The sequence below is a fragment of the Sinohyriopsis cumingii genome, chromosome 16 (genome assembly GCF_028554795.1).
Source record: "Sinohyriopsis cumingii isolate HCF-2022 chromosome 16, ASM2855479v2, whole genome shotgun sequence".
NCBI classification, from domain to species: domain Eukaryota; kingdom Metazoa; phylum Mollusca; class Bivalvia; order Unionida; family Unionidae; genus Sinohyriopsis; species Sinohyriopsis cumingii.
Genome location: NC_142976.1, coordinates 29876281 through 29900762, shown reverse-complemented (window position 1 = coordinate 29900762; position 24482 = coordinate 29876281). Strand labels below are relative to the sequence as shown.

Genomic DNA, 24482 nt, shown 5'->3' with positions numbered 1-24482 from the left:
GATTGGGACCTAAAATCAGGAGGTATTTTGCATTATTTTTTTAAGTGTCACTAAATATTGATCAATCTTCCAGGTCCAACACATTAAATTCTCCAAGGAGGTAAGAAAAACTTTTATAAATTTACATGAATAACGTTTAAAAGTTAACATTAAATTTACTGAAGAAAAAAATTTTTTGTAGTGTGATAATAATTACTTCATCAAAACGACAGTCACAGGTGATAAAATAGAACATGGTTTCTGTGAATTGTACATGATATATAAATTTATGAAGGATTGTTGTTTGGAGAAATTAAAATCGACAAACATAAGGAGTTTTCTGCAAAAATTGGAAGATATTATGAGATAGGATAGTACGTGTAGAATGGCCTAAAGAATCGAGACTTTTTTCTCCAGTACAAGAGTTGACAAGTATGTAGATGATGAACTGAAGTAAATCTTTTATCATTATTCAGAATACATATATCATATCTGGCTTATTAAGGAGATGTCTTGTATCATTATTTAGAACATGGACATGGCTTTTTAAGGAGACGTCTTATATCATTATTTATAATATGGACATGGCTTTTTAAGGAGATGTCTTATATCATTATTTAGAACATGGACATGGCTTTTTAAGGAGACGTCTTATATCATTATTTATAATATGGACATGGCTTTTTAAGGAGATGTCTTATATCATTATTTAGAATAAGGACATGGCTTTATTATGGGGATGTTTTATAACATTATTTAGAATAAGGACATGGCTTATTAAGGAGATGTTTTATATCATTATTTAGAATAATGACATGGCTTATTAAGGGGATGTCTTATATCATTATTTAGAATAAGGACATGGCTTATTAAGGAGACGTCTTATATCATTATTTAGAATAAGGACATGGCTTATTAAGGAGATGTCTTATATCATTATTTAGAATAAGGACATGGCTTTTTAAGGAGATGTCTTATATCATTATTTAGAATAAGGACATGGCTTATTAAGGAGATGTCTTATACCATTATTTAGAATAAGGACATGGCTTATTAAGGAGATGTCTTATATCAATATTTAGAATATGGACATGGCTTATTAAGGAGATGTCTTATATCATTATTTAGAATAAGGACATGGCTTATTAAGGAGATGTCTTATATCAATATTTAGAATAAGGACATGGCTTATTAAGGAGATGTCTTATATCAATATTTAGAATAAGGACATGGCTTATTAAGGAGATGTCTTATATCATTATTCAGAATATGGACATGGCTTATTAAGATCTCTTACATCATTATTCAGAATATGGACATGGCTTATTAAGATCTCTTATATCATTATTCAGAATAAGGACATGGCTTATTAAGGAGATGTCTTATAACATTATTCAGAATAAGGACATGGCTTATTAAGGAGATGTCTGATATCATTATTTAAAATATGGACATGGCTTATTAAGGGAATGTCTGATATCAATATTTAGAATATGGACACGGCTTACTAAGGGGATGTCTGATATTAATATTTAGAATATGGACATGGCTTATTAAGGGGATGTCTGATATCAATATCTAGAATATGGACATGGCTTATTAAGGGGATGTCTGATATCATTATTTTAAAATATGGACATGGCTTTTTAAGGGAATGTCTGATATCAATGTTTAGAATATGGACATGGCTTATTAAGGGAATGTCTGATATCAATGTTTAGAACATGACATAATATTATTAAGGGGATGTCTGATATTATTATTTTTAAATATGGACATGGCTTTTTAAGGGATGTCTGATATCAATATTTAGAACATGGCATGGCTTATTAAAGGGATGTCTGATATCAATATTTAGAACATGACATGGCTTATTAAGGGGATGTCTGATATCAATGTTTAGAACATGACATGGCTTATTAAGGGGATGTCTGATATCAATGTTTAGAACATGACATAATATTTGGCTTATTAAGATATACATTATGAAACAGTATCATTCAATGATCTTCAATGACAGTCTTGTAACTAATGTAAAGTGACAGCCTTGTACCTTTTCAATTTAATTTAGCTGGAATGATTAAGGTACTCATTAAAAATTACTGAAATGTCAAAAGCTATCTTTGTGCTTTTGCCTTGATGAAAACAATTTACTGTTGGTTACTTAAAAATTCTACTGTTTCTCTTTCAGCTGAATCAGTACAATTGTGAGTGAACAATCTGCAAGAATTCCCAGTAGGGATGCTGAATATGCCCAATACAATGTCCTGAATGTTGCAAGAGTAACTAAATGACAGCAGGAGCCAATAAGACTCAGTTCTTAGCATGCCTGACTACTGAACAGATTCAAACCATACTAAGAAATCAGCCCTGGTCGGCTACCTTGGTGTGTCCATGAGCAAAGCAATTTTCTTCAACCGACTTGGTACTACATAAATAATTTGTGTCACTGATGTAAAACCACCAAAACTTAAACCATATTCACATGAAATTACTGACACTCAATTAAACCTATACCAAAGTCAGAATTCTTTTAGTCTGAAATAACATCAATCATAAAAACACCATATGCTGGTCTCTGTGAATTCAAGTATTTTTGTAGTTTCTTTTTTAAATTACATTCTGTCAGCACTCAGTTTTATGGATTGAAAAACTGGTCCAATAATTGATACAGAATGGTCATTGTTTCCTGGAACCTTTAAATGATGGATTAGAAAAGTGGTCCAATAGTTACACAGAATGGTCATTGTTTATATAGCTTCTGAATTCATGGCTTGTAGCCCTCTCCCCAAACCTAAGCTATTAGGCCCAAACCTAAGCTATTAGGGATGGGTGCATATTTGCAAGTGACCTTGCTCATTACAGACTGCTCTGTAGGGTCTCAAACTAATGAACTTTTGCTTGGAAATCATAGTTAGAAGACAGAAATTCAAGGGTCATAATTCCTTTAAATGATGACAGAGAAATCTTAAAATCTGATCCCTTTAAGAATTCAACATAAGCAACATACCATGCAAAGAAAAGTTGACTGACAATGGAGATATCTAAGTCCAAAATGGACAGATAAGTAAAAACTTATGAAATAATGTTTACATCGCATTACATTGAAATACGTTGAATGGTTCTTGAATTATGCTGATTACAAGTATCATCCCATTTAAAAAATGAATATCACAGTCAGATTATTCCAATCTTAATGCTGCATAATGTACTGTGTTCCTCTATGAACAAACTTAAGTAATGTATGAAAAGGAAACTAGTTATTGGTTAAAACAATAATTTGTTTGCATTTAAGATTTCCACGATGAAACAATGAATCAATTATGTAAACTATAATGAATTCAGTTTTGAAGAAGTAATGTGGAAGAAGTTTTTCAATCGTGACAAGAATACCTAAAAATACGAATTATATTTTGAAATCTTTGTGAAAGTGACATTTAATTAATTTCTTGTATTAGAGATAAATGGAACAATTTACTCTTAAATGTCTTACACAATTTTGTTCTTAATGCCAAACACATTCTGTAGTTGTAGATGTGTTTGTTTATTTGGATACAAGGTATCTATGATTTTACATAGTAATTTAGAATTAGGACTGTGCAGTCTGAAAAAAAGAATTCCTGTCTTAAACATTTGAAGTTGATCAAATAGCCAAAACTCTGTACGCAATTGTATAGATGAGACAAAATCCTTAAAAATTAGATTTAGATGTAAGAGACACGATTCTTACTAAATTCCATTGAGTTATGTTGAATACTGAGTGCAAGCAAGTTTCCATCTGAATACAAGATTCTGCCAAACAGGAAGCACAAATTCTGTCCAACATGGAGTGGATAAGACTGAATCATAAAAAACACATCATATTCCAACTAAATTGCATCAGAATATGTCAAATGGCTTTGAGTCAAGCTTGTTACAAGCAAAATTCGATGTAAAAGACATAAAGTTAATTTTCAAGGGTCATAATTCTATCCAAAATAGAGAAACAAAACAAACCCAGAGTCATTCAAATCTATGAGACAATGGTCACATCAAACTGCATCAGAACAGTTTCTGAGCTGTAACTGTCATGAACAACATCCTCTGCAAAGAGTGTATTGTCAAAGGCCATAATTCTAAAATGGAATTAGCAGGACACAATCTATAAAAGGCACATCTATATCAATGAGTCTATGTTCACAACAAATGACATCTTAATACGTTGAATGACCCTTGAGTTGTGCCAGTTACAAGTAAAATCCCATGTGAAGTTGTAAGTTTATTGTCAAGGGCCATAACTCTGCCCACAAAGGAGCTGTTGAAATAAAACCATTAAAGACACACCTGCATCTTTGAAACAATTTATGCACTAAAATGCACCAGAATATGTTGAATGGGTTTCCAGGCTATGCTGGTTGCAAGGATCTTTGTTAGTTGAGATATAAAATTTGTTAGTAAAGTGTAATAAACCTCTAATAATAAAACCTAAAAACACTTAACACTTTTAAAAGGCACATCCACATATCATGGGGAATTCACCAACCAAACAACATCAAATTATGAACAAGAACTGCTGAACTTTGGTGGTTTGCAAGAAGTGTAAATGGATGAATAGACAGAAAAGGTGATCCCACATCCTGATTCTGGGCCCAAGAAGATAATCTTGGGTCATGTTCCTTAAAAGTATGTAGTAAGTACACTATTGAAATAGCACTATATAGCTTTATTATGGAAAAATTTCTGCTTATCAAGGTAAAACATCCATCATGTTATTATTGAAAAGGAAGTGTGATGATACTGGATATTTTGGCCTTTGATGGATTTCACACAATTAACAGAAATGGGGAAGAAGAAAATAATATTTTTTTTAAAAAACATTATAATTGGCTATTTCTAGCCAAATACTTTCTTCCAAATACCAGTACTGACTGATTTCTCCTTGCTGGCATTGATAATCTCCTTCTCACTTGAATGAGCTACATTGCACAGATCATCCAGAATGTAGTCATGGATACCATGGAAACCATTAAAATCTGTTTCTGAGTAACCATTTTGAGCTGCAAATTCCATGGGGTATGGGCTAAATTTCCCTTTACTATTGTTGTAATACTGTGACTGGTTGCAAACTTCACCATCTTTAACAAATCCATTCGTTTTAACATTTTGTATCCCATTCATGTGTGAATCATAATCATGACAATGTGAATCACTGAGATACTTGAAATCTGACCCATGACCTTGTGAACTCTTATCCTTGCTATCACTTTGGTTTTGTATTCTGACATGCCTTCTTTGGCTCAGATCTGTTGGATTTATTGTAATCTGAGTTGGAACTTTTGAAGTCACAGGTGGTCCTGGGATATCTTTCAGCTTCATGTTTTGTAAATCATGTGAGTTTCTTCTCGAGTGAGAGGCAGACTTTGACTGTTGCTTAATGTCACAACTGGCGATATTAAATCCCGACTGAAGATTTGGCGATGTTTTGCACTCTCGTAGCTGCACTTTAGGATTTGAAGGTGGTTTTGGCAACATTTTATGTCCGCCTAGCGAAAGATTTGTTTGTCCCATGTTTCTATTGTAATATCCAGTTAACACATTGGGCTCTCCACAACGGGAACTTTTGGTAGAGCTTTGATCAGAATCTCTCCTGTAATACTCTGGACGGTTACTCTGCCATTCTTGCCCTTCTATCAATGGCCTATTTTCTGTCCAGAAGGCAGAGAATCTGAAATCCATGGAACGTTGTTTCTTTTTCTTTTTTCGTTTTTGGCCCTCTTTGATCTGCAGGCAAAAAGAAAATAATAAAATGAATCTCTGTTGAAGCAGCAACACTGCTATGCTCTTAACATTTAATTATCAATTATTATCCACATCACCAACACCACTGCCTCTCATCCAAGCATTAACCCCCAACCCCTTCCAATTACCTCACTCCTTTTTCTCATCACCAATATCAAGGGGAATAACCACTGAGTATAATTATTTCCTCAGGATTAAAAAGGTTTTGTCCCTTTAACAAGCTGGACTTGATCCTTTTAGAAATAGAAACTTCTTCATAGGGTGAAACCACACTGTAAGAAGCTTCTTTACAATGCAAGTTTGGATATGGCATCATCGTGGCATCGCTCCTAAAATTTTCAATAATTTCACCTATTTTTTCAAGTACTAAAATGTTTTAATAGCAAAAAAATAAGAGTCTGATTTAATAATTTGACAAGATGTGTTGTTTAACTGAACAAACTATCTGACCAATGCCTCTTACTTATTTTTTAAAAAGATTTTAACTCCTCAAAAAACTGTTAATCTAAATATTACTGTACCATCAACAATAAAGCTATTAAATTCTATGTCTTTATCTTAAATGCATTTTGTGCATAATTACTGACTATATATTCTTGGGGGCCCCGAGTGGCGGAGTGGTCTAACGCGCTCTCCATTATGGATCACTGCCATCTCACCTCTGTCTGCGTGAGTTCGAGTCTCGGATTCGGCCAATGTGGGTATGTGAGAAAGCTTGCCAGTAGCTTCTCGAGGGTCGGTGGTTCTTTTGGGGATTTCCTGGGTTCTTCCTCCACCATTAATACTGGCCGCCAAGTATAGCCTATATATGTGCTGAAAAATGGCATTAAACCCTACAACAACAACTATATATTCTTGTGTAGTGGTGCACTAAACTGGACACCAGACTGGCTGATCCAATAAAGTGCCTTGTGATGTGGAGTAGGAAAACTGCACCAAGACCTTCCGTTGTCATTCTGTAAAGTCTCCCTTTGAGTGGCATAGTCTTCAGAACAAAGTGACCATATTTGACAATTTTAGTCATATCACTACTATGTCTGCAGTGTGGCAGTTTATAGTTATGTCTAGCACTGGGACATCATGCTGCAGACGTAGCATCATGAACTACCCAGTCACATTATCCTGACACAGGTGGACCAGTCCTAACACTAAAAAACTCTTAATGCTGAGTGTGCCGTGTGAGACAGCTGCTTGTACCACTTTTCCAAGTCTTTGGTATGACTTGATCGGGGTTCAAACCTGTAATCTCCTGCATCCAAGGCCAACACTCTAACCAATGAAGCATGCAGTCTATGTTTATATAACCATCTATTCAGGAGTAGAAACAAAAACAAATTTTTCAGCAGAAGCCATATTGGGCAAAAGATTATCACCTTTGATTTGGGACAACTAGATATCATAAAATGTTCTTTCAGTAAAAATAATATGTTGATATAACTGTTCATTAAGAAAGAATTAGCATTAACACAATTAATAAACCTAGCTGATGTGGTGGTCATATTGGAAGTCCAGGTGGCAACATTATAATTTATAGTCAACTAGATATCATAAGAAGAATTCAGTGAAAACCTAATGTCAATATGAATTTTCACTCACAAGGAGTAACGATGAGATTTTCCAAATGGCTGCTGTGAAAAAGAAGACATCATTTTCAGTTATGACCAACTAGACATTATCATTGGTCCTTTATGGGAAACCCTAAGCTGAAATGATCATCAATTCAAGAAGACAAGCAATAACAAGATTTTCAAGATGGCCACTGGGTTTCTGTCATGATTTTCATTTTCAATTAACTAGACCAGGGTTCGGCCGGCAACCTGTGACTTGCATGCCACAAGATGGCAAGTCAAGAGGTTTTGTGTGGCGCATGAAGGGCAGCCAAAAATCGTGATTTTAACAGTTTTACTCTCTTACTGGTGGCAAGCGCTTGTTCATTTTGTAATTAATCCATAAAAAGTGGCAAGCTACATAAGATAGGTTGCCAACCTATACACAGTGGCCAGAAGAATGCAGGAAAACGCTGGAAGAACCATTCATACACATGGGAAACTAATGGCAAGCTTTCTCACAGAGAGTCTGGGTCTCCATCCCATGTGAACTGTGGTGGGATGGCAGTGGTTGGTAAAAGCAAGTACTTTAGACTACTCAACCACCAGAAAAATCTGACAAAATTCTAAATTATATATTCAGGTGACTATAAAAATTAAAAGCATCAGGGATATTTTAAAAAATGTACAAAACTTTGTCATGTCATTCACTGATTTATGATCTCTAACCAAGGGGTCCATAATACTATTGTCATCTCAAAGAAAATTGAAGCTCTTGATGTACACAAACGGATAGAGTACTTAATGTCCTTTTCTAGTTTCTAGAACATCCCATTTCAGTAAAACTGTGTTGTATGCATCCAATATTTCCAATGTTGACTTTATTATTTCTAAACCAAATTAACAAATAAAAAGTGAGTCTTGTATATATGTGTGTGTGTGTGTGTGTGTGTGTTTGTGTGTGTTTTCAAAGAGATGCGCCTCCAAAATTTACAAAATTATTGAGATTATCAAAGACATAGAACTACATCACATCTGATCCTTGAAAAAATGAAGACTCAGCTCATACAAATATGGCAACCATGTTACTAATGAAACTCCTATTTGATCTGAAACGCCAACAACTTGACAGTGTTTGTGACCCCCTGGCAATAACCAGATTAGAATTTATAAATCAATGTATGAAAGGACCAAGTTTTGTGCATTTTTATATCTCTTATGCCTTTTGTTTTTAAAAACAGTAGTGGGATACAAAACAATGGGACAATGTGCAAAAACTACAGGTTTTATATTGAGGATGTAATGAACATATAGTTAAATAATATGAATGTCACTCTTGCATGCAAATTTGAATACAGTGACCTAGTTGGGGTATGGACGAATTACCCTCATTGACTTGTCTCCACATTTAAAGTTTCATGATTGCAGATGAAATAAGGATATCAAAGGTGTAAGAAACAGTTAAATGAAAACAAAAAGTCACTAAAGTACAAAAATAAGTCACAACAACCTAGTTTTCGTATTGCTAAATTATCTTTTTTGCAATGCAATCAAATAACTTTAACAGGGGCCCCCGAGTGGCCGAGTGGTCTAAAGCGCTCTCCGTTACGGATCACTGCCATCTCACCTCTATCTTCGCCGGTTTAAGTCTCAGATTCAGCCAATGTGGGTATGTGAGAAAGCCTGCCAGTAGCTTCTTGTGGGTCGGTGGTTCTTCCTGGGGTTTTCCCGGGTTCATCCTCCACCATTAATACTGGCCACCATGTATAGCCTATCGTATGCTGAAAAATGGCGTTAAACCCCACAACAACAACAACAACAAATAACTTTAACAAAAATCTTCCTTTTGACAATAAGAATGAAGCCATTACTACAAGAATATTGAGATAAGCATGGCAAATGTTTGCTAAGCGCATGGAAAGAGTTTTATCACAAGCGTTTAGAGTCCTTTCCATGAACTTTGACAAATGCTTGAACACTGCAATCCCTGTAGCATCATTATTCTTACATGATCAATTATGTAGTACACAAATTATATACCAAATAACCACAAATAGGAGAAACTACACTATAAATTTAGAAAACAATTAAAAACTGAACTCAATCAGCATCAAAACTCCAATGTTCGAATGTAGTTGGCATAATAATGCATGTGAAGTCAAATAGGTCTGACTCTAGATGATCATTTAAAAAAACAAAATTTGTACTTGTGCATGAAAAAACAAAGCAACAAGAAAAAGGAAATACAGTGAGAAGCAAAAATACTCCATACCTGTGTGGAAGAACTAAATAAAGGCTCAACAATTGGAAAATCAGATGCAGCTGCAAAATATAGAAAAAGCAAGATAAGCAAACAATATCATACACTGGAACTCTCCTAGTACTCCTGTATATGTAAGCAAGTGAAATACGTTGTTTACATATCTAGCTATACATATACATTCACACTGCACTGATATATCAATTTAACAAATTACTGGTTTATTCCAGAACAACAGCATGTACCAGGCAGTATTCATTTACTTAAATGCTTACAAATTTCTAAACCTAACAAAAAGACATTTTTTTGTCATGTTGCAATTTGTCAAATATTTTTCTGCATTCCTCAAGGTTGAGTTTTGAAGATTTATGACCAGGTTGTAAAACTACAGAAATTTCAATTATACAGAATTTACCTGCATACATGTCATTAACTTTGACCTCTTGTGTGCTGTTATTCTTTCTTTTATTGCTCCCAAAGTCATGTTAATCATACTATTCATGCAAGGGTTGATTCTGTTGTAGTGACATATTTCAGACACTTTGATTTCCTTTACTCACAAAATAATTTTTAAAAAGTCACTTTCATACATAAAGCTGTTTAGTCTTTAATTATGGATTTACTGTGAATTTAAGATGTAAATAGAAATTACCATGTTAAAAAGTATATCATGTGAGAATACAGTTCACGTAACACCTGTAAATAAGGTACCTTTGTAAAACAGTGCATTTTAACAATGTGACAAGTTCCATGCATAAATTATGAAATGACAAGATGTTTAACTAATCTTCTCAAAATTCCTTCTTCAAGACTGAGTTTGCTCTCTACCTATGACAACAAACTGATTTCTGAAATTACACAACTTTTTAAAAAATATTTCTCAATTTGAGTGAAAAGACTGAGAATATTTGGTGAAAATGTGACAACATATTTTAAAGATAACCTGTTGAAAATATTGTTAAATCATTCCAACTCAGTTAAATACCGAAGTAAAATGAATTCTCAAATTTTTTATGTTTCAATTTTAGTGAATTCTGTGGTTGCTTCAAACCATGAAATCAAAGACCAAACAACGATGCTCTTACAAAAATAACACAACCTCTTCCACAAGCCATAAATCTAAAAACCTAATACATACTCTGACAAAGATGTAATTGTTCATAAAACCTGGAATACATGTTGAACAAACAAGACTATTTCCAGCACATATCTATTACTGACATCCTTTTAATAAAAGTATTATTGTTCAGTTAAAACTGATTGGAAAAGCAAAAAGAAAAATACATCGCAAATCTTTCTTGCTATGATGAGAGACAAGTGAGCACTGCTACCTGGAATTAAAATGTTAAAATATCCTGACATCTTAACATTGCCATTATGACTTACTGCCCATGTGTTATAATGAATGTAAATACCAAATAGAACAAACATATGGCACCACCTGCCTGGACTTCATAAATTTCTGCCAAATACAAAGCAAGCCAGCCTCAGGTGTTGATAACACTGGTCAACAGTGAAATCATTACTGACTTGAAAAGGCCCTAATCTGTAGTATTTTGGTGTGCCGAACACGAATATAACCGTGAAAAATTTGTATTGGCTCTCGTTTTGAAGATATTCATATACCTCATTTTCTATGTTTCACTGTGTAAATTTCTCCAGTAGGACTGCAGCAACATCCGGAATAATGATGTAACATTGCATAATACCATCATGCTCACATCATCCACAGTTGATTGCATCATTTTCTGATGCAATGCAATACTAATGCCATGCGGCTGCTGAAGTAAGTTGACGTCAGCAGTGTACTATACATGTGTAGGCCTATTATACTAATGCCAGGCAGCTGCTGAAGCTGACGTAAGCAGTGTACTATATAAAGCCCAATCAGATAGGTTCAGCATTTAAAATATTTTAGACGTTGTGCGAGACAGTTCAAGCTACTGTTACATAAAACTTATTATTTTATCCATTTACGTACAATAAAGAACAGTAATGCCTCGAAAGTGTGTTAATACCGCGGACAATTTTTGCTATATTTGTGGGAAGTGACATTTGCCAACCAGAAGAAAAGTATCAATTCTCAAGTGAAGAAGGCATATCATCTTTACTTCGGATGCAAGGTTGGTGACCAAGACAAGCCTTGGGCTCCGCATATATGCTGTGCTACATGTACAACACAGCTTTCACAGTGGTTGAATTGCAAAAGGTCATCAATGCCGTTTGCAGTCCCAATGGTGTGGAGAGAGCCAAGCAACCACCTAAATGACTGTTACTTCTGCTTGGTTCCTCCTCTTTCCGGCGGAATAACGAAGCGAAAGAAGTCGAGAATAGTCTACCCAAACATTCCGTCTGCATTGAGACCAGTTCCACATGGTGAGGGACTTCCTATTCCAGAACCTCCAGCAGAATATTCTCTTGATTCATCTGACGAAGACAAAGGTGAGTCGACCTGTTCTTCTCCTGGTCCATCAGCATGCAGTGATCCAGATTTTCACTGTGGTGCATCATCAACCCCACACAGAATAACACAGGAAGAACTAAATGACCTGATTCGTGATTTGGACTTATCAAAGAACAAGGCAGAATTGCTAGGATCAAGACTCCAACAATGGAATCTTCTAGAAGAAGATGTCACAATTACTGCATATCGAAAGCGCCACCAGCAATTGGAGCCTTTCTTCAGAAAGGAAAGTAATCTGATATTCTGTTCCGATATTGAGGGCCTCATGAATGCTTTAAAAATCACTCATGACCCACAAGAATGGAGACTATTTGTGGACTCTTCGAAACTGAGTCTCAAGGCTGTGCTTTTGCACAATGGAAACATTCTTCCATCTATTCCAGTAGCGTATGCTGTCCACATGAAAGAGACATACGATAACTTAAGGCAGCTACTGAATTCCATTGAGTATAACAAGTACAGCTGGCACCTCTGTGGTGATTTGAAGGTAGTTGCCCTTTTAATGGGACTGCAGCAAGGATATACAAAATACATGTGTTTCTTATGCGAGTGGGATAGCCGAGCAAGGGAAATGCACTACATGAGGAAGGAATGGACTCACAGGCAGAATGTAGCCATTGGAGAGAAGAATATCCAACACCCAGCTCTGGTTGAGGCTCAGAAAATCTTGCTACCACCCCTTCACATCAAACTAGGTTTGATGAAGAACTTCGTGAAAGCCATTGACCGGACTTTGCCAGCATTCCGATACCTGCATGAAAAATTCCCTCGACTCAGCGAAGCAAAGATTAAAGAGGGAGTTTTTGTGGGTCCTCAGATTCGAGAGCTTTTCAAAGATGACCGGTTCAACAACTTGCTGGAAGGCGACGCAAAACAAGCATGGAATGCTTTTCGCCTAGTTTCTACAAACTTCCTCGGAAATGTTAGGGCAGAAAACTATAAGGAACTAGTAGAAGACATGTTGATGAAGTATAAGAAACTTGGCTGCAATATGTCTCTAAAGATTCACTTCCTTCATTCCCATTTGGATTTCTTTCCTAGCAACTGTGGTATTGTTAGTGATGAACACGGCGAACGTTTTCATCAAGATATCGCAACAATGGAACAAAGATACCAGGGAAAATGGTCCACTACAATGCTGGCTGACTACTGCTGGACACTCCTCAGAGATGCTCCCGAACAGCTGTACAAGAGACAGGCGAAGAAATCTAAGATGTAGTCAATGACTTGATTTTTTATAGGTAGGCTATTACAGTTGACCTTTTACTATTGGAATGCATTTCGTTATGTAAACATTAATTTCTTGCAGATTACAAAAAAACTAGAGCCAATTTTGCAATTTGACTGTCATATTCGTGTTCAGCACATAAAAATTGATAAGAATTGACTAATTTTATTTCAGTAACATGACTTTTGTAAAAATTTGTTGTCCAGTGTAATAAACAGATTAATTTCAGGATATTATCATCAAGCAATAAAAAAAATACCTTATTAAATACTTCAGTCATTTATTTTGCCCTTGATTTAATAACTATTTTAAAAAAATCTTAAATCAATAAAAGAAATATTCTTATCATGGCTATAGGATATTAGATCTATAAAGTAGACTAAGGCCCTGCATTTAAATCAATAAAAGAATTATTCTTATCATGGTTATGGGATATTAGATGTAGACTACAGGTCCCTGCATTTAAAAGGCACAAGCAATTACATACAAAGGGGGGAAAAAAAAGACCCGTGAATGAACAAAATTAGGCATCTAAATAACTAGGCTCAAAAATGAAAATAACGATGTGAACTAATTAAGTATAAACAAAAGAAAATAAGTTTGAGTTAAATAAACTAATCATAAAGGCATGTTGTTGACAATAGCCCAGGTATATCTGTATTAGGCAACAAACTGGACACAACAAATAAATTTATCTCCACTGAGGCATGAAAGACAAATCTAGTACCATAAGAAAACCAATCAATCACAAAAAGTATTACATATTTCATGGTTTGCTGTCAATAATATCAAGACTTAGTGTGAATAATACCCTCATGGTGCACCACTAATACCACAAAAGCAAATTTAAAAGTAAACTGTATCCAAGAGAATACTTACTTGATTACATTACCATCAGGAATATAAGCCTGATACCTCTTGAATTCAGCCTTTCTAAAAGACAAAAATTCTAAATGATAAAGACAATGGGCAGTAACTCTTGGAGATCATCACCCCTTGCCACCAGTTCATGCTGAGCAAACTAACAACGATCTTCAAGTTATGTGGTCAGGTAAGTATTCCTGGAGAAACATAATTTACTATAAAATTAGCTGTCTCCTTTGAAAACATTCCTGGATCACATTAACATCAGGAGAATAGGTAATCGGCGAAGGAAATGTTGAGCATCCAAACTATGCTTCGGGTATCATTGTAGGAAAGAAAGATTGGATTCCCATGTGAATGATAACATCAAACCTATATTTATCAGTATAGATGAAACCTGTATAGATGAAACCTGGATGTCAGCTTCTGTGTAGAGAAAAGGATATGAGCTGCGTCTTTTTCTGGACCTACATGCGCTGGACACATCTGCTTTCAATTCCGCACCAAAGAGTCAGATGCTAATTTCAGTAATGAATGTTCCAAATTCAAGACTTAAAGGACTGAAATTCCACCAGTATAACATTGTCTATATTTTTTTTCAGTTACAACTAGGATAAGCTCTCAAAAGATTTTTTTTCCCTAAAAAAAATAACTTACATTATTAACCAATCCTGGCCAGCCAAAACCATATATACTCTATTTTATGTTCACCCATTTCCAGGTGGTTCCCATTTTTCCATACAATTAGTACCATGCGTCATGAAGATAGTCCAGGTCTGCTGAAAGAGCATTAAACCTCTTTCACCCTGCAAGCTGAAGGTTTTGTATGAGAACAGCTTCTGCACGGTCCTAGCTAAGTGCTCGAACTTCCCAGTATGGATTCCATTTTAGACACATTTCATACCAAAATTGGCAACTAGATCTGATATATGTTTACAATGAACATGGTACCTGAATGTGTCAGATATTGTGGAGTGGTAGCCTTTGATGGTACCTGGTGCTGACTTTTTCTCCCCATACAGACAGAGAAAGAGCTGGTCAGTTGATGGATTGAGGCACTCAAAAGGACGATGGTACTGACTCTACACCAGATGCTGAAAACATGTCACTAACCGTCTTAAGCTATGAGAGTGGAAAGCCTTCTTGCTCTCAAGATTCCCTCCACAATCAAAGGTCTGAATTCTTTTCTCTTGCTAGGTTGTCCTGACAAGAGCCAAACATGATGGAGAAGATGGACCTGGTAGGGGTGAAACACCTGCATCCTTGGTTGTTTGAGAAGATTTGGCCTGGGTAAGTCTATTGCTAGCTTGAGTATATTGTTGACCTAGGATCTGTCCCTTCTAGGTCAGGCTATCAGTATTATCTTGCAATTTTGACTCTATAATTTCTATATTAATTTCGGTTCTAAGACCATAGGGTGGGGGTGGGGGTGGTAGCAAAGGCCCACAACCCCTCCCAACTAATTAACAGCGTATCCATGACCAAAGATCACAAATCAGCTGAAACACTGGCAGAGGAAGGGATCATTCCATACAAATAACTGACCCTGTCTGGACAAAACATTGGCAAGAACGTCAAGTCTGCCAGGAATATATCTAAATTGCACACTGATATGAAGTTGGTAACATTAATGAAGAAACTGCAAAACCTGAATAAACAGGTCGGGATATTTGGCAACCCCATTTGAGGAGGTCTCACCCATACAGAGTTATTCAACATACTCAGGACTTCTTTCAATAGAGGCATTTATGATGGCTTTCATTTCTAGGAAGTTGATGCAAAAAGGCTGCTTCCTCTAGTCCCTATTTCCCACTGACTGTCTCAAACGCTGGCAACAAATGGACTCCCCAACTATATGTACTGGCATCTGTACACATTACTTCCAGTTGGGGTTTCTCCAGAGGAATCCCTGTCAGGAGCCAAATGTGGCTGTGCCACACTCACAGGCATGATCATACCTTGTTCGTGATAACGACCTTCTGGTTGAATGGACTGGAAAAGGGGTGCTGTTGAGTCCCCAGTCATTTGTAACAGGGCATATAATGGCAGCTGCATTGAATAACCCATCAAGTTGCAAGAATTCTTACATTGAAATCCACGTCATGTTGGAAATGGACTCTTATGACTGAACAATCTGTAAGACACTGATAAAAGGGAGATGTAAAAGATTGAGATATTGGTTATAATCTCCACACCCAGGTGGAAAAAACACTGGAATGGGTGAAGGTCAGATTATTCCCAGCTCTCTAGAAAACTGAGATGATTCAAAAGAAACAGATCATTTCTGACCCTGAGGAGAATAGAGCTTACCAAACGTTTTAGGAGGAGACTGTCCAAATACTCTGCAACTGCTGTAACGGACATCTATTGGAACATGGTGACGATGCCATCCATAATTTTGGTCAAGACACAGGTCCCGACAGTTAGACCAAAGGAAAAGGCTTAAATTGGTAAACTCTGTCATGGTATGCAAACCAAAAGAAACTTTTCTGATGCCAGGTGAACAGGGACATGAAAGTAGGCATTTGTGAGATCGAAACTGATTCATACTTGTCCCTTTGGATGGATAGTTGGAAAGACCTCCCTGACTGCATTTTGAGCTTCGATGAAAGAATGAATTTGTTGAGGCAACTCAGGTCCATGATTGGTCTGAACTTGCAACTGGCCTTTCTGATAAGGAACAGCCCTGAATAGAACCCCAGAAATTATTGTTATCTTCCACTAAAGAATATGGTCCTTCTCCTGACCTGATGCCACATCCAATAAAAGGGGAGAGAAAGAAAGAGGAAGGGTCTGAATAAATGAAAGCTGCTGATGTCAGTGGTGGATGGAATCGTCCTTCTGATTTTGGGGCATGGAGGTTGTTATTGTTGTTGTAGAGTTTAATGCCATTTTTCAGCACATGATAGGCTATACATAGCGGCCAGTATTAATAGTGGAGGAAGAACACGGCAAATCCCCGGAAAGAACCACCGACCCTTGAGAAGCTACTGGCAAGCTTTCTCACATACCCACACTGGCCGAATCCGAGACTCGAACCTACGGAGACAGAGGCGTGATGGCAGTGATCCGTAATGGAGAGCGCTTTAGACCATATGGCCACACGAGGCCCCAGCAGAGAGTTACCAGTAACATCCTCAACAAGGTTCTCAACTGGTTCTGTATTCTAAGATGTATACTTAGTACATCCATACTGCTTTTCCCTCTTAATCTTTTCTTGCTTTTTGACAAATAACAGACCAGGTGTCTTTGGACCATAATCTGCAATGCTGCAAGAGGAAGTAGTAAATTTGGTATATGCCAGGCAGAACTTGGGTCTTCCCTTGCTTTGTATCTCTAGTATTTACTGCATTTGAAAACCATGTGTTTTGAAAACAATCAAAAACAGAAACAGATAAATTAAAACATCAGTGTGTTAATAACTTGCTAAATAACAGCATAAACTAAAGAAAGCAACGTAAGCATACATGAACAATAACATCTTGTACCTTTGGTCTAAAAAGACCAAGTCAGAGAAAGTGATAAATTTCACAAAATATCTGCCAAATAAAAAATTAAAAAATGTATACCACCAGTTTAGAATTCAAATCAGTCCAAACAATCAGATTTTGAATTCACACAAAAATGTTATGTCAGGAAGCAAAGCTTACAATCTGATGATACCAGCAGTGGCAAGGGGTCATACCAAGCAAGAGTTACTGCCCTTTGTTTACATGATATCAACAGACGAGACAAATTTTTGTCTTTTCTGGATGGATTTGGGAGATAGCAGGCTTGTGTTCCTAAATTGTCATTGAGGAATCCATTCAAAGGAGAAATAAATGCAACTGCAGTATATAAACTATGGAAATATACCTAATGCAGTTTCACTCCTGTATTTCTGAAGAGTACCAGTAAGTTTGTCTTTATGTTTTGATGGAGTTATAGGTCCTGAATAGGAATTTCGCCTGTGAGAAGTAGGTGGCAATGGTTTTGTTGGCATGGAGTCAATCAGCTGTTGAATTTCTGGACTTAAGTTTGACTTCTTTCCACGTCGATTTGTAATAATCAATATCACAACAACAACGATGATCTCAATTGTTGACCAAACCATCTGACGATCTTTTACCTGGAATGTAAACATCATTGTTGAAAGTCTTAATATTGCTATTTACAGTCATCTTACCCACTTGTTGACATGCTATCTAGTCATCTTGCCCACTTGCTGACATGCTTTCTACAGTCATCTTACCCACTAGCTGACATGCTATCTACAGTCATCTTACCCACTAACTGACATATTTACAGTCATCTTACCCACTAGCTGGGATGCTATTTCGTCATCTTACCCACTAGCTGACATGCTATTTAGTCATCTTACCCACTAGCTGACATGCTATTTAGTCATCTTACCCACTAGCTGACATGCTTTATAGTCATCTTACCCACTAGCTGACATGCTATCTACAGTCATCTTACCCACTAGCTGACACGCTATTTACAGTTATCTTACCCACTAGCTGACATGCTTTCTACAGTCATCTTACCCACTAGCTGACATGCTATTTAGTCATCTTACCCACTAAATGACAAGCTATCTACAGTCATCTTACCCACTAGTTGACATGCTTTCAAGTCATCTTACCCACGAACTGACATGCTATCTAGAGTCACCTTACCCATGAACTGACATGCTATCTAGAGTCATCTTACCCACTAGCTGACATGCTATCGAGAGTCATCTTACCCACTAGCTGACATGCTATCGAGAGTCATCTTATCCACGAACTGACATACTATCTCGAGTCATCTTACCAACTAGCTGACATGCCATCGAGAGTCATCTTACCCACTAGCTGACATGCTATCTAGAGTCATCTTATCCACTAGCTGACATGCTACCTAGAGTCATCTTAACCACTAACTGACATGCTATCTAGAGTCATCTTATCCACTAGCTGACATGCTATCGAGAGTCATCTTACCCACTAGCTGACATGCTATCTAGAGTCATCTTATCCACTAGCTGACATGCTATCTAGAGTCATCTTAACCACTAAATGACATGCTATCTAGAGTCATCTTATCCACTAGCTGACATGCTATCTAGAGTCGTCTTACCTACTAGCTGACATGCCATCGAGAGTCATCTTACCCACTAGCTGACATGCTATCTAGAGTCATCTTATCCACTAGCTGACATGCTATCGAGAGTCATCTTACCTACTAGCTGACATGCTATCTAGAGTCATCTTATCCACTAGCTGACATGCTATCTAGAGTCATCTTAACCACTAACTGACATGCTATCTAGAGTCATCTTATCCACTAGCTGACATGCTATCTAGAGTCATCTTATCCACTAGCTGACATGCTATCTAGAGTCATCTTAACCACTAACTGACATGCTATCTAGAGTCATCTTATCCACTAGCTGACATGCTATCGAGAGTCATCTTACCCACTAGCTGACAAACTATATACAGTCATCTTACAATCTAGCTGACATACTTAAATCTAAATATTCAACCACTGTTGATGGCTAGTGTATCTTGTGTTGCTTTAAGCACATTAGTATATTCTTAACTGACAGTTCATTTCCACATCTTTACCTGAACTATAACAGATAAATCAGGGATCAAAGTTTATGTCATTTTTGATTGGTCAATTTTCAATTCCTTCTCAGCTGCAGTATCATTAAAAAGAAAAGGACATAATTGCTCCAACTAAATAGCTTTGTGATAAAAGTAGATAGGTAGGCTTTTAGAAAAGAATTACAATGAAACATTACAAAGGTTTCAGTAATCTAAATCCTGGTGAATACAGTTTTATCGGGCTGAAAAACTGAAATATCACAAGGAATTATAATAATCGTAACATGAGGCTAAAAATAGCAATGACACCAAATCAGAATGTTTGGCACTACTAGAATAATTCTGTTACTATTAATGGCACAGAAAACAAAACAAAATCACCATTCTCTAAATTACATTGAAAGATTTATAACTTTAATGGGACAAGACAAAATCCATCATTTTTTAAACTACAATGAATACTTGTACTTTTACAGAACAAAACAAAATGCATCAATGGTTTCATGCTGACTGCTACTGACCTGTTGGTTGAGTGTATCGAGGTCTTTGGTCAGATAATTGACTGTCCTGGTCAAGTTTCTAATCTCTTCCTCCAGTATATAAATACGCTCCTCCTGCATCTGGTCCTGGAAGAAATAAAGAGAAAATATGAGGTTAATCATTGATATACTGATGGAACAAAAAAAGTTATTTCATGTACTCAGATGTATGGTCTTTCAGAAGAATGTGGAAAATAACCAATTTTGCTTTGGAGACAACATATCACAACAGGAAAAATCAATTTGTCAACTTGTTTTTATGAGTGATGGGTAAGCAAGACTAGACCATGGAACAAAGGTTTGTGTAAAGTTTCATGGCAATCCTTAAGTAGTTTAGGAGGAGTAGTGATAACAAACTCCTGCTAACAGATGGACAGCTGATGGACAGAGAACAAGAGCCCATCCCATAAGCTCTACTGTGTGTGACCAAAAAAGCTATTAAAAAAATGCACATTATTATGCACAAATTGTTTCTTACCTACTCAAGTGCATGATACGAACAAAGTCTGGCTGAGGTGGAAGCTGTACAACTAAAGTTATCATATATATAAAAAAGTTAATAGACAGTATCATGTCATGATTGGCTCACCAATGGTAGACACAAAATAAGAAATCAAATCTTTATAATGGCACATTCAATACAATACAACCTGCAACCACAATAGTCATTATAACAGGATTTGAATGCATTATAGCTTGTCTTGGTTTTGTAGCCAAGACAAAAACTTTAAAATTCTTTACTAACAATGGTGAATGTGCACATGTTGTCAAGTACCTAATAGTACATACATTGTCAAGTACTTCAAAGTATACATACCTTTGCAGCTGATATCAAAGTTGCATTGTTCAACTTGGCAACGGTTTTGTTCAGCATCTTCATCATCTCCTCAGACTGCTTTTTGAATCTCTTACTCAGAGCATCCAAAAACCTGCATAGAAAGGTCACAGATAATAAATACCTGTCTGGATTATATACAATGAATCTTGCAAGAGAGTCGAAATAAAGATATTGTTTCTATATCAGAGCTGCACAAGAACAGACAAAGCTAGAACTATAAAGAATCAAATGTAATGTTCAAATTTAGAGAAACACATTTGACTGGAGAAAATTCATCTGTAATGGGATGGTGTTGTGTTTCTGAGGAAACTAAACACATGTTAATGGAATGCCCTGAATTTTCTATGGCAATGTGACAGCGGATGGTAGCAATGCAGGTAGTGGGTCACTGTCTCATACTTTCCTGGCCTGCCTCCATTGCTCTGCTGCAGCTGTCCTGTTAGCCTCAAAAGCTGCAACACCTTTTCCGATGGAGGAGCGCCACATACCACTTCCAGTCATGGCAGGCAACCTAACCAAAATGCTGCTGAAATCCTAGCAATACATGGCAATACAACACACAGTGTGACTTCTGACAATACTATCCTATTCCTATGAGAAAATGGAATTAGAATAGCATTTTCATACAGCTTTTAAGAGTCAAATTCAGTGAATTTGTGTCCCCTATCAACTGTGGTGAGGTAGCACAAATACACTGGACAACAAATTTTTACAAAAGTCATGTTACTGAAATAAAATTAGTCAATTCTTATCAATTTTTATGTGCTGAACACGAATATGACAGTCAAATTGCAAAATTGGCTCTAGTTTTTTTGTAATCTGCAAGAAATTAATGTTTACATAACGAAATGCATTCCAATAGTAAAAGGTCAACTGTAATAGCCTACCTATAAAAAATCAAGTCATTGACTACATCTTAGATTTCTTCGCCTGTCTCTTGTACAGCTGTTCGGGAGCATCTCTGAGGAGTGTCCAGCAGTAGTCAGCCAGCATTGTAGTGGACCATTTTCCCTGGTATCTTTGTTCCATTGTTGCGATATCTTGATGAAAACGTTCGCCGTGTTCATCACTAACAATACCACAGTTGCTAGGAAAGAAATCCAAATGGGAATGAAGGAAGTGAATCTTTAGAGACATATTGCAGCCAAGTTTCTTATACTTCATCAACATGTCTTCTACTAGTTCCTTATAGTTTTCTGCCCTAACATTTCCGAGGAAGTTTGTAGAAACTAGGCGAAAAGCATTCCATGCTTGTTTTGCGTCACCTTCCAGCAAGTTGTTGAACCGGTCATCTTTGAAAAGCTCTCGAATCTGAGGACCCACAAAAACTCCCTCTTTAATCTTTGCTTCGCTGAGTCGAGGGAATTTTTCATGCAGGTATCGGAATGCTGGCAAAGTCCGGTCAATGGCTTTCACGAAGTTCTTCATCAAACCTAGTTTGATGTGAAGGGGTGGTAGCAAGATTTTCTGAGCCTCAACCAGAGCTGGGTGTTGGATATTCTTCTCTCCAATGGCTACATTCTGCCTGTGAGTCCATTCCTTCCTCATGTAGTGCATTTCCCTTGCTCGGCTATCCCACTCGCATAAGAAACACATGTATTTTGTATATCCTTGCTGCAGTCCCATTAAAAGGGCAACTACCTTCAAATCACCACAGAGGTGCCAGCTGTACTTGTTATACTCAATGGAATTCAGTAGCTGCCTTAAGTTATCGTATGTCTCTTTCATGTGGACAGCATACGCTACTGGAATAGATGGAAGAATGTTTCCATTGTGCAAAAGCACAGCCTTGAGACTCAGTTTCGAAGAGTCCACAAATAGTCTCCATTCTTGTGGGTCATGAGTGATTTTTAAAGCATTCATGAGGCCCTCAATATCGGAACAGAATATCAGATTACTTTCCTTTCTGAAGAAAGGCTCCAATTGCTGGTGGCGCTTTCGATATGCAGTAATTGTGACATCTTCTTCTAGAAGATTCCATTGTTGGAGTCTTGATCCTAGCAATTCTGCCTTGTTCTTTGATAAGTCCAAATCACGAATCAGGTCATTTAGTTCTTCCTGTGTTATTCTGTGTGGGGTTGATGATGCACCACAGTGAAAATCTGGATCACTGCATGCTGATGGACCAGGAGAAGAACAGGTCGACTCACCTTTGTCTTCGTCAGATGAATCAAGAGAATATTCTGCTGGAGGTTCTGGAATAGGAAGTCCCTCACCATGTGGAACTGGTCTCAATGCAGACGGAATGTTTGGGTAGACTATTCTCGACTTCTTTCGCTTCGTTATTCCGCCGGAAAGAGGAGGAACCAAGCAGAAGTAACAGTCATTTAGGTGGTTGCTTGGCTCTCTCCACACCATTGGGACTGCAAACGGCATTGATGACCTTTTGCAATTCAACCACTGTGAAAGCTGTGTTGTACATGTAGCACAGCATATATGCGGAGCCCAAGGCTTGTCTTGGTCACCAACCTTGCATCCGAAGTAAAGATGATATGCCTTCTTCACTTGAGAATTGATACTTTTCTTCTGGTTGGCAAATGTCACTTCCCCACAAATATAGCAAAAATTGTCCGCGGTATTAACACACTTTCGAGGCATTACTGTTCTTTATTGTACGTAAATGGATAAAATAATAAGTTTTATGTAACACTAGCTTGAACTGTCTCGCACAACGTCTAAAATATTTTAAATGCTGAACCTATCTGATTGGGCTTTATATAGTACACTGCTTACGTCAGCTTCAGCAGCTGCCTGGCATTAGTATAATAGGCCTACACATGTATAGTACACTGCTGACGTCAACTTACTTCAGCAGCCGCATGGCATTAGTATTGCATTGCATCAGAAAATGATGCAATCAACTGTGGATGATGTGAGCATGATGGTATTATGCAATGTTACATCATTATTCCGGATGTTGCTGCAGTCCTACTGGAGAAATTTACACAGTGAAACATAGAAAATGAGGTATATGAATATCTTCAAAACGAGAGCCAATACAAATTTTTCACGGTTATATTCGTGTTCGGCACACCAAAATACTACAGATTAGGGCCTTTTCAAGTCAGTAATGATTTCACTGTTGACCAGTGATATCCAATGATTAAAATCGCAAAGTGATCCTTGTAACAAAGCTACATAGTTACTAGGTGACACAGAATGAGATCACTCAAGTATCCAATGATTAAAATTGCAAAGTGATCCTTGTAACAAAGCTACATAGTTACTAGGTGACACAGAATGAACTCACTCAAGTATTAAATGATTAACATTTCAATGTGACCTTGAAGACTTGAAGATTTGATCCCCAATGAGGTAGGCAGCACACCTTTTAATGTAGATGCCTAAGAATATTAAAATTCACCCCTCATTAACTTGATGACTCAGTAACCCTGACCATTAACTCAATGAA

The 24482-nt window shown here is 36.9% G+C and overlaps 1 protein-coding gene across 1 annotated transcript in view; it reads right to left on the bottom strand.

Annotated features, from left to right (window-relative positions):
• Nucleotides 1–4660: 4660 nt before the first annotated feature.
• The window catches only part of LOC149780130 (SUN domain-containing ossification factor-like), a 122797-nt gene continuing 102975 nt past the window's right edge, over nucleotides 4661–24482 (bottom strand). The window contains exons 18-22 of the mRNA XM_089936905.1: nucleotides 21050–21161; nucleotides 20215–20319; nucleotides 17976–18228; nucleotides 9577–9626; nucleotides 4661–5739 (exon numbers count right to left, since the gene is read on the bottom strand). Coding sequence (XP_089793031.1) covers nucleotides 4852–5739; nucleotides 9577–9626; nucleotides 17976–18228; nucleotides 20215–20319; nucleotides 21050–21161 — 1408 coding nt within the window. The 3' untranslated portion in view covers nucleotides 4661–4851. The remainder of the gene's footprint in view (nucleotides 5740–9576; nucleotides 9627–17975; nucleotides 18229–20214; nucleotides 20320–21049; nucleotides 21162–24482) is intronic.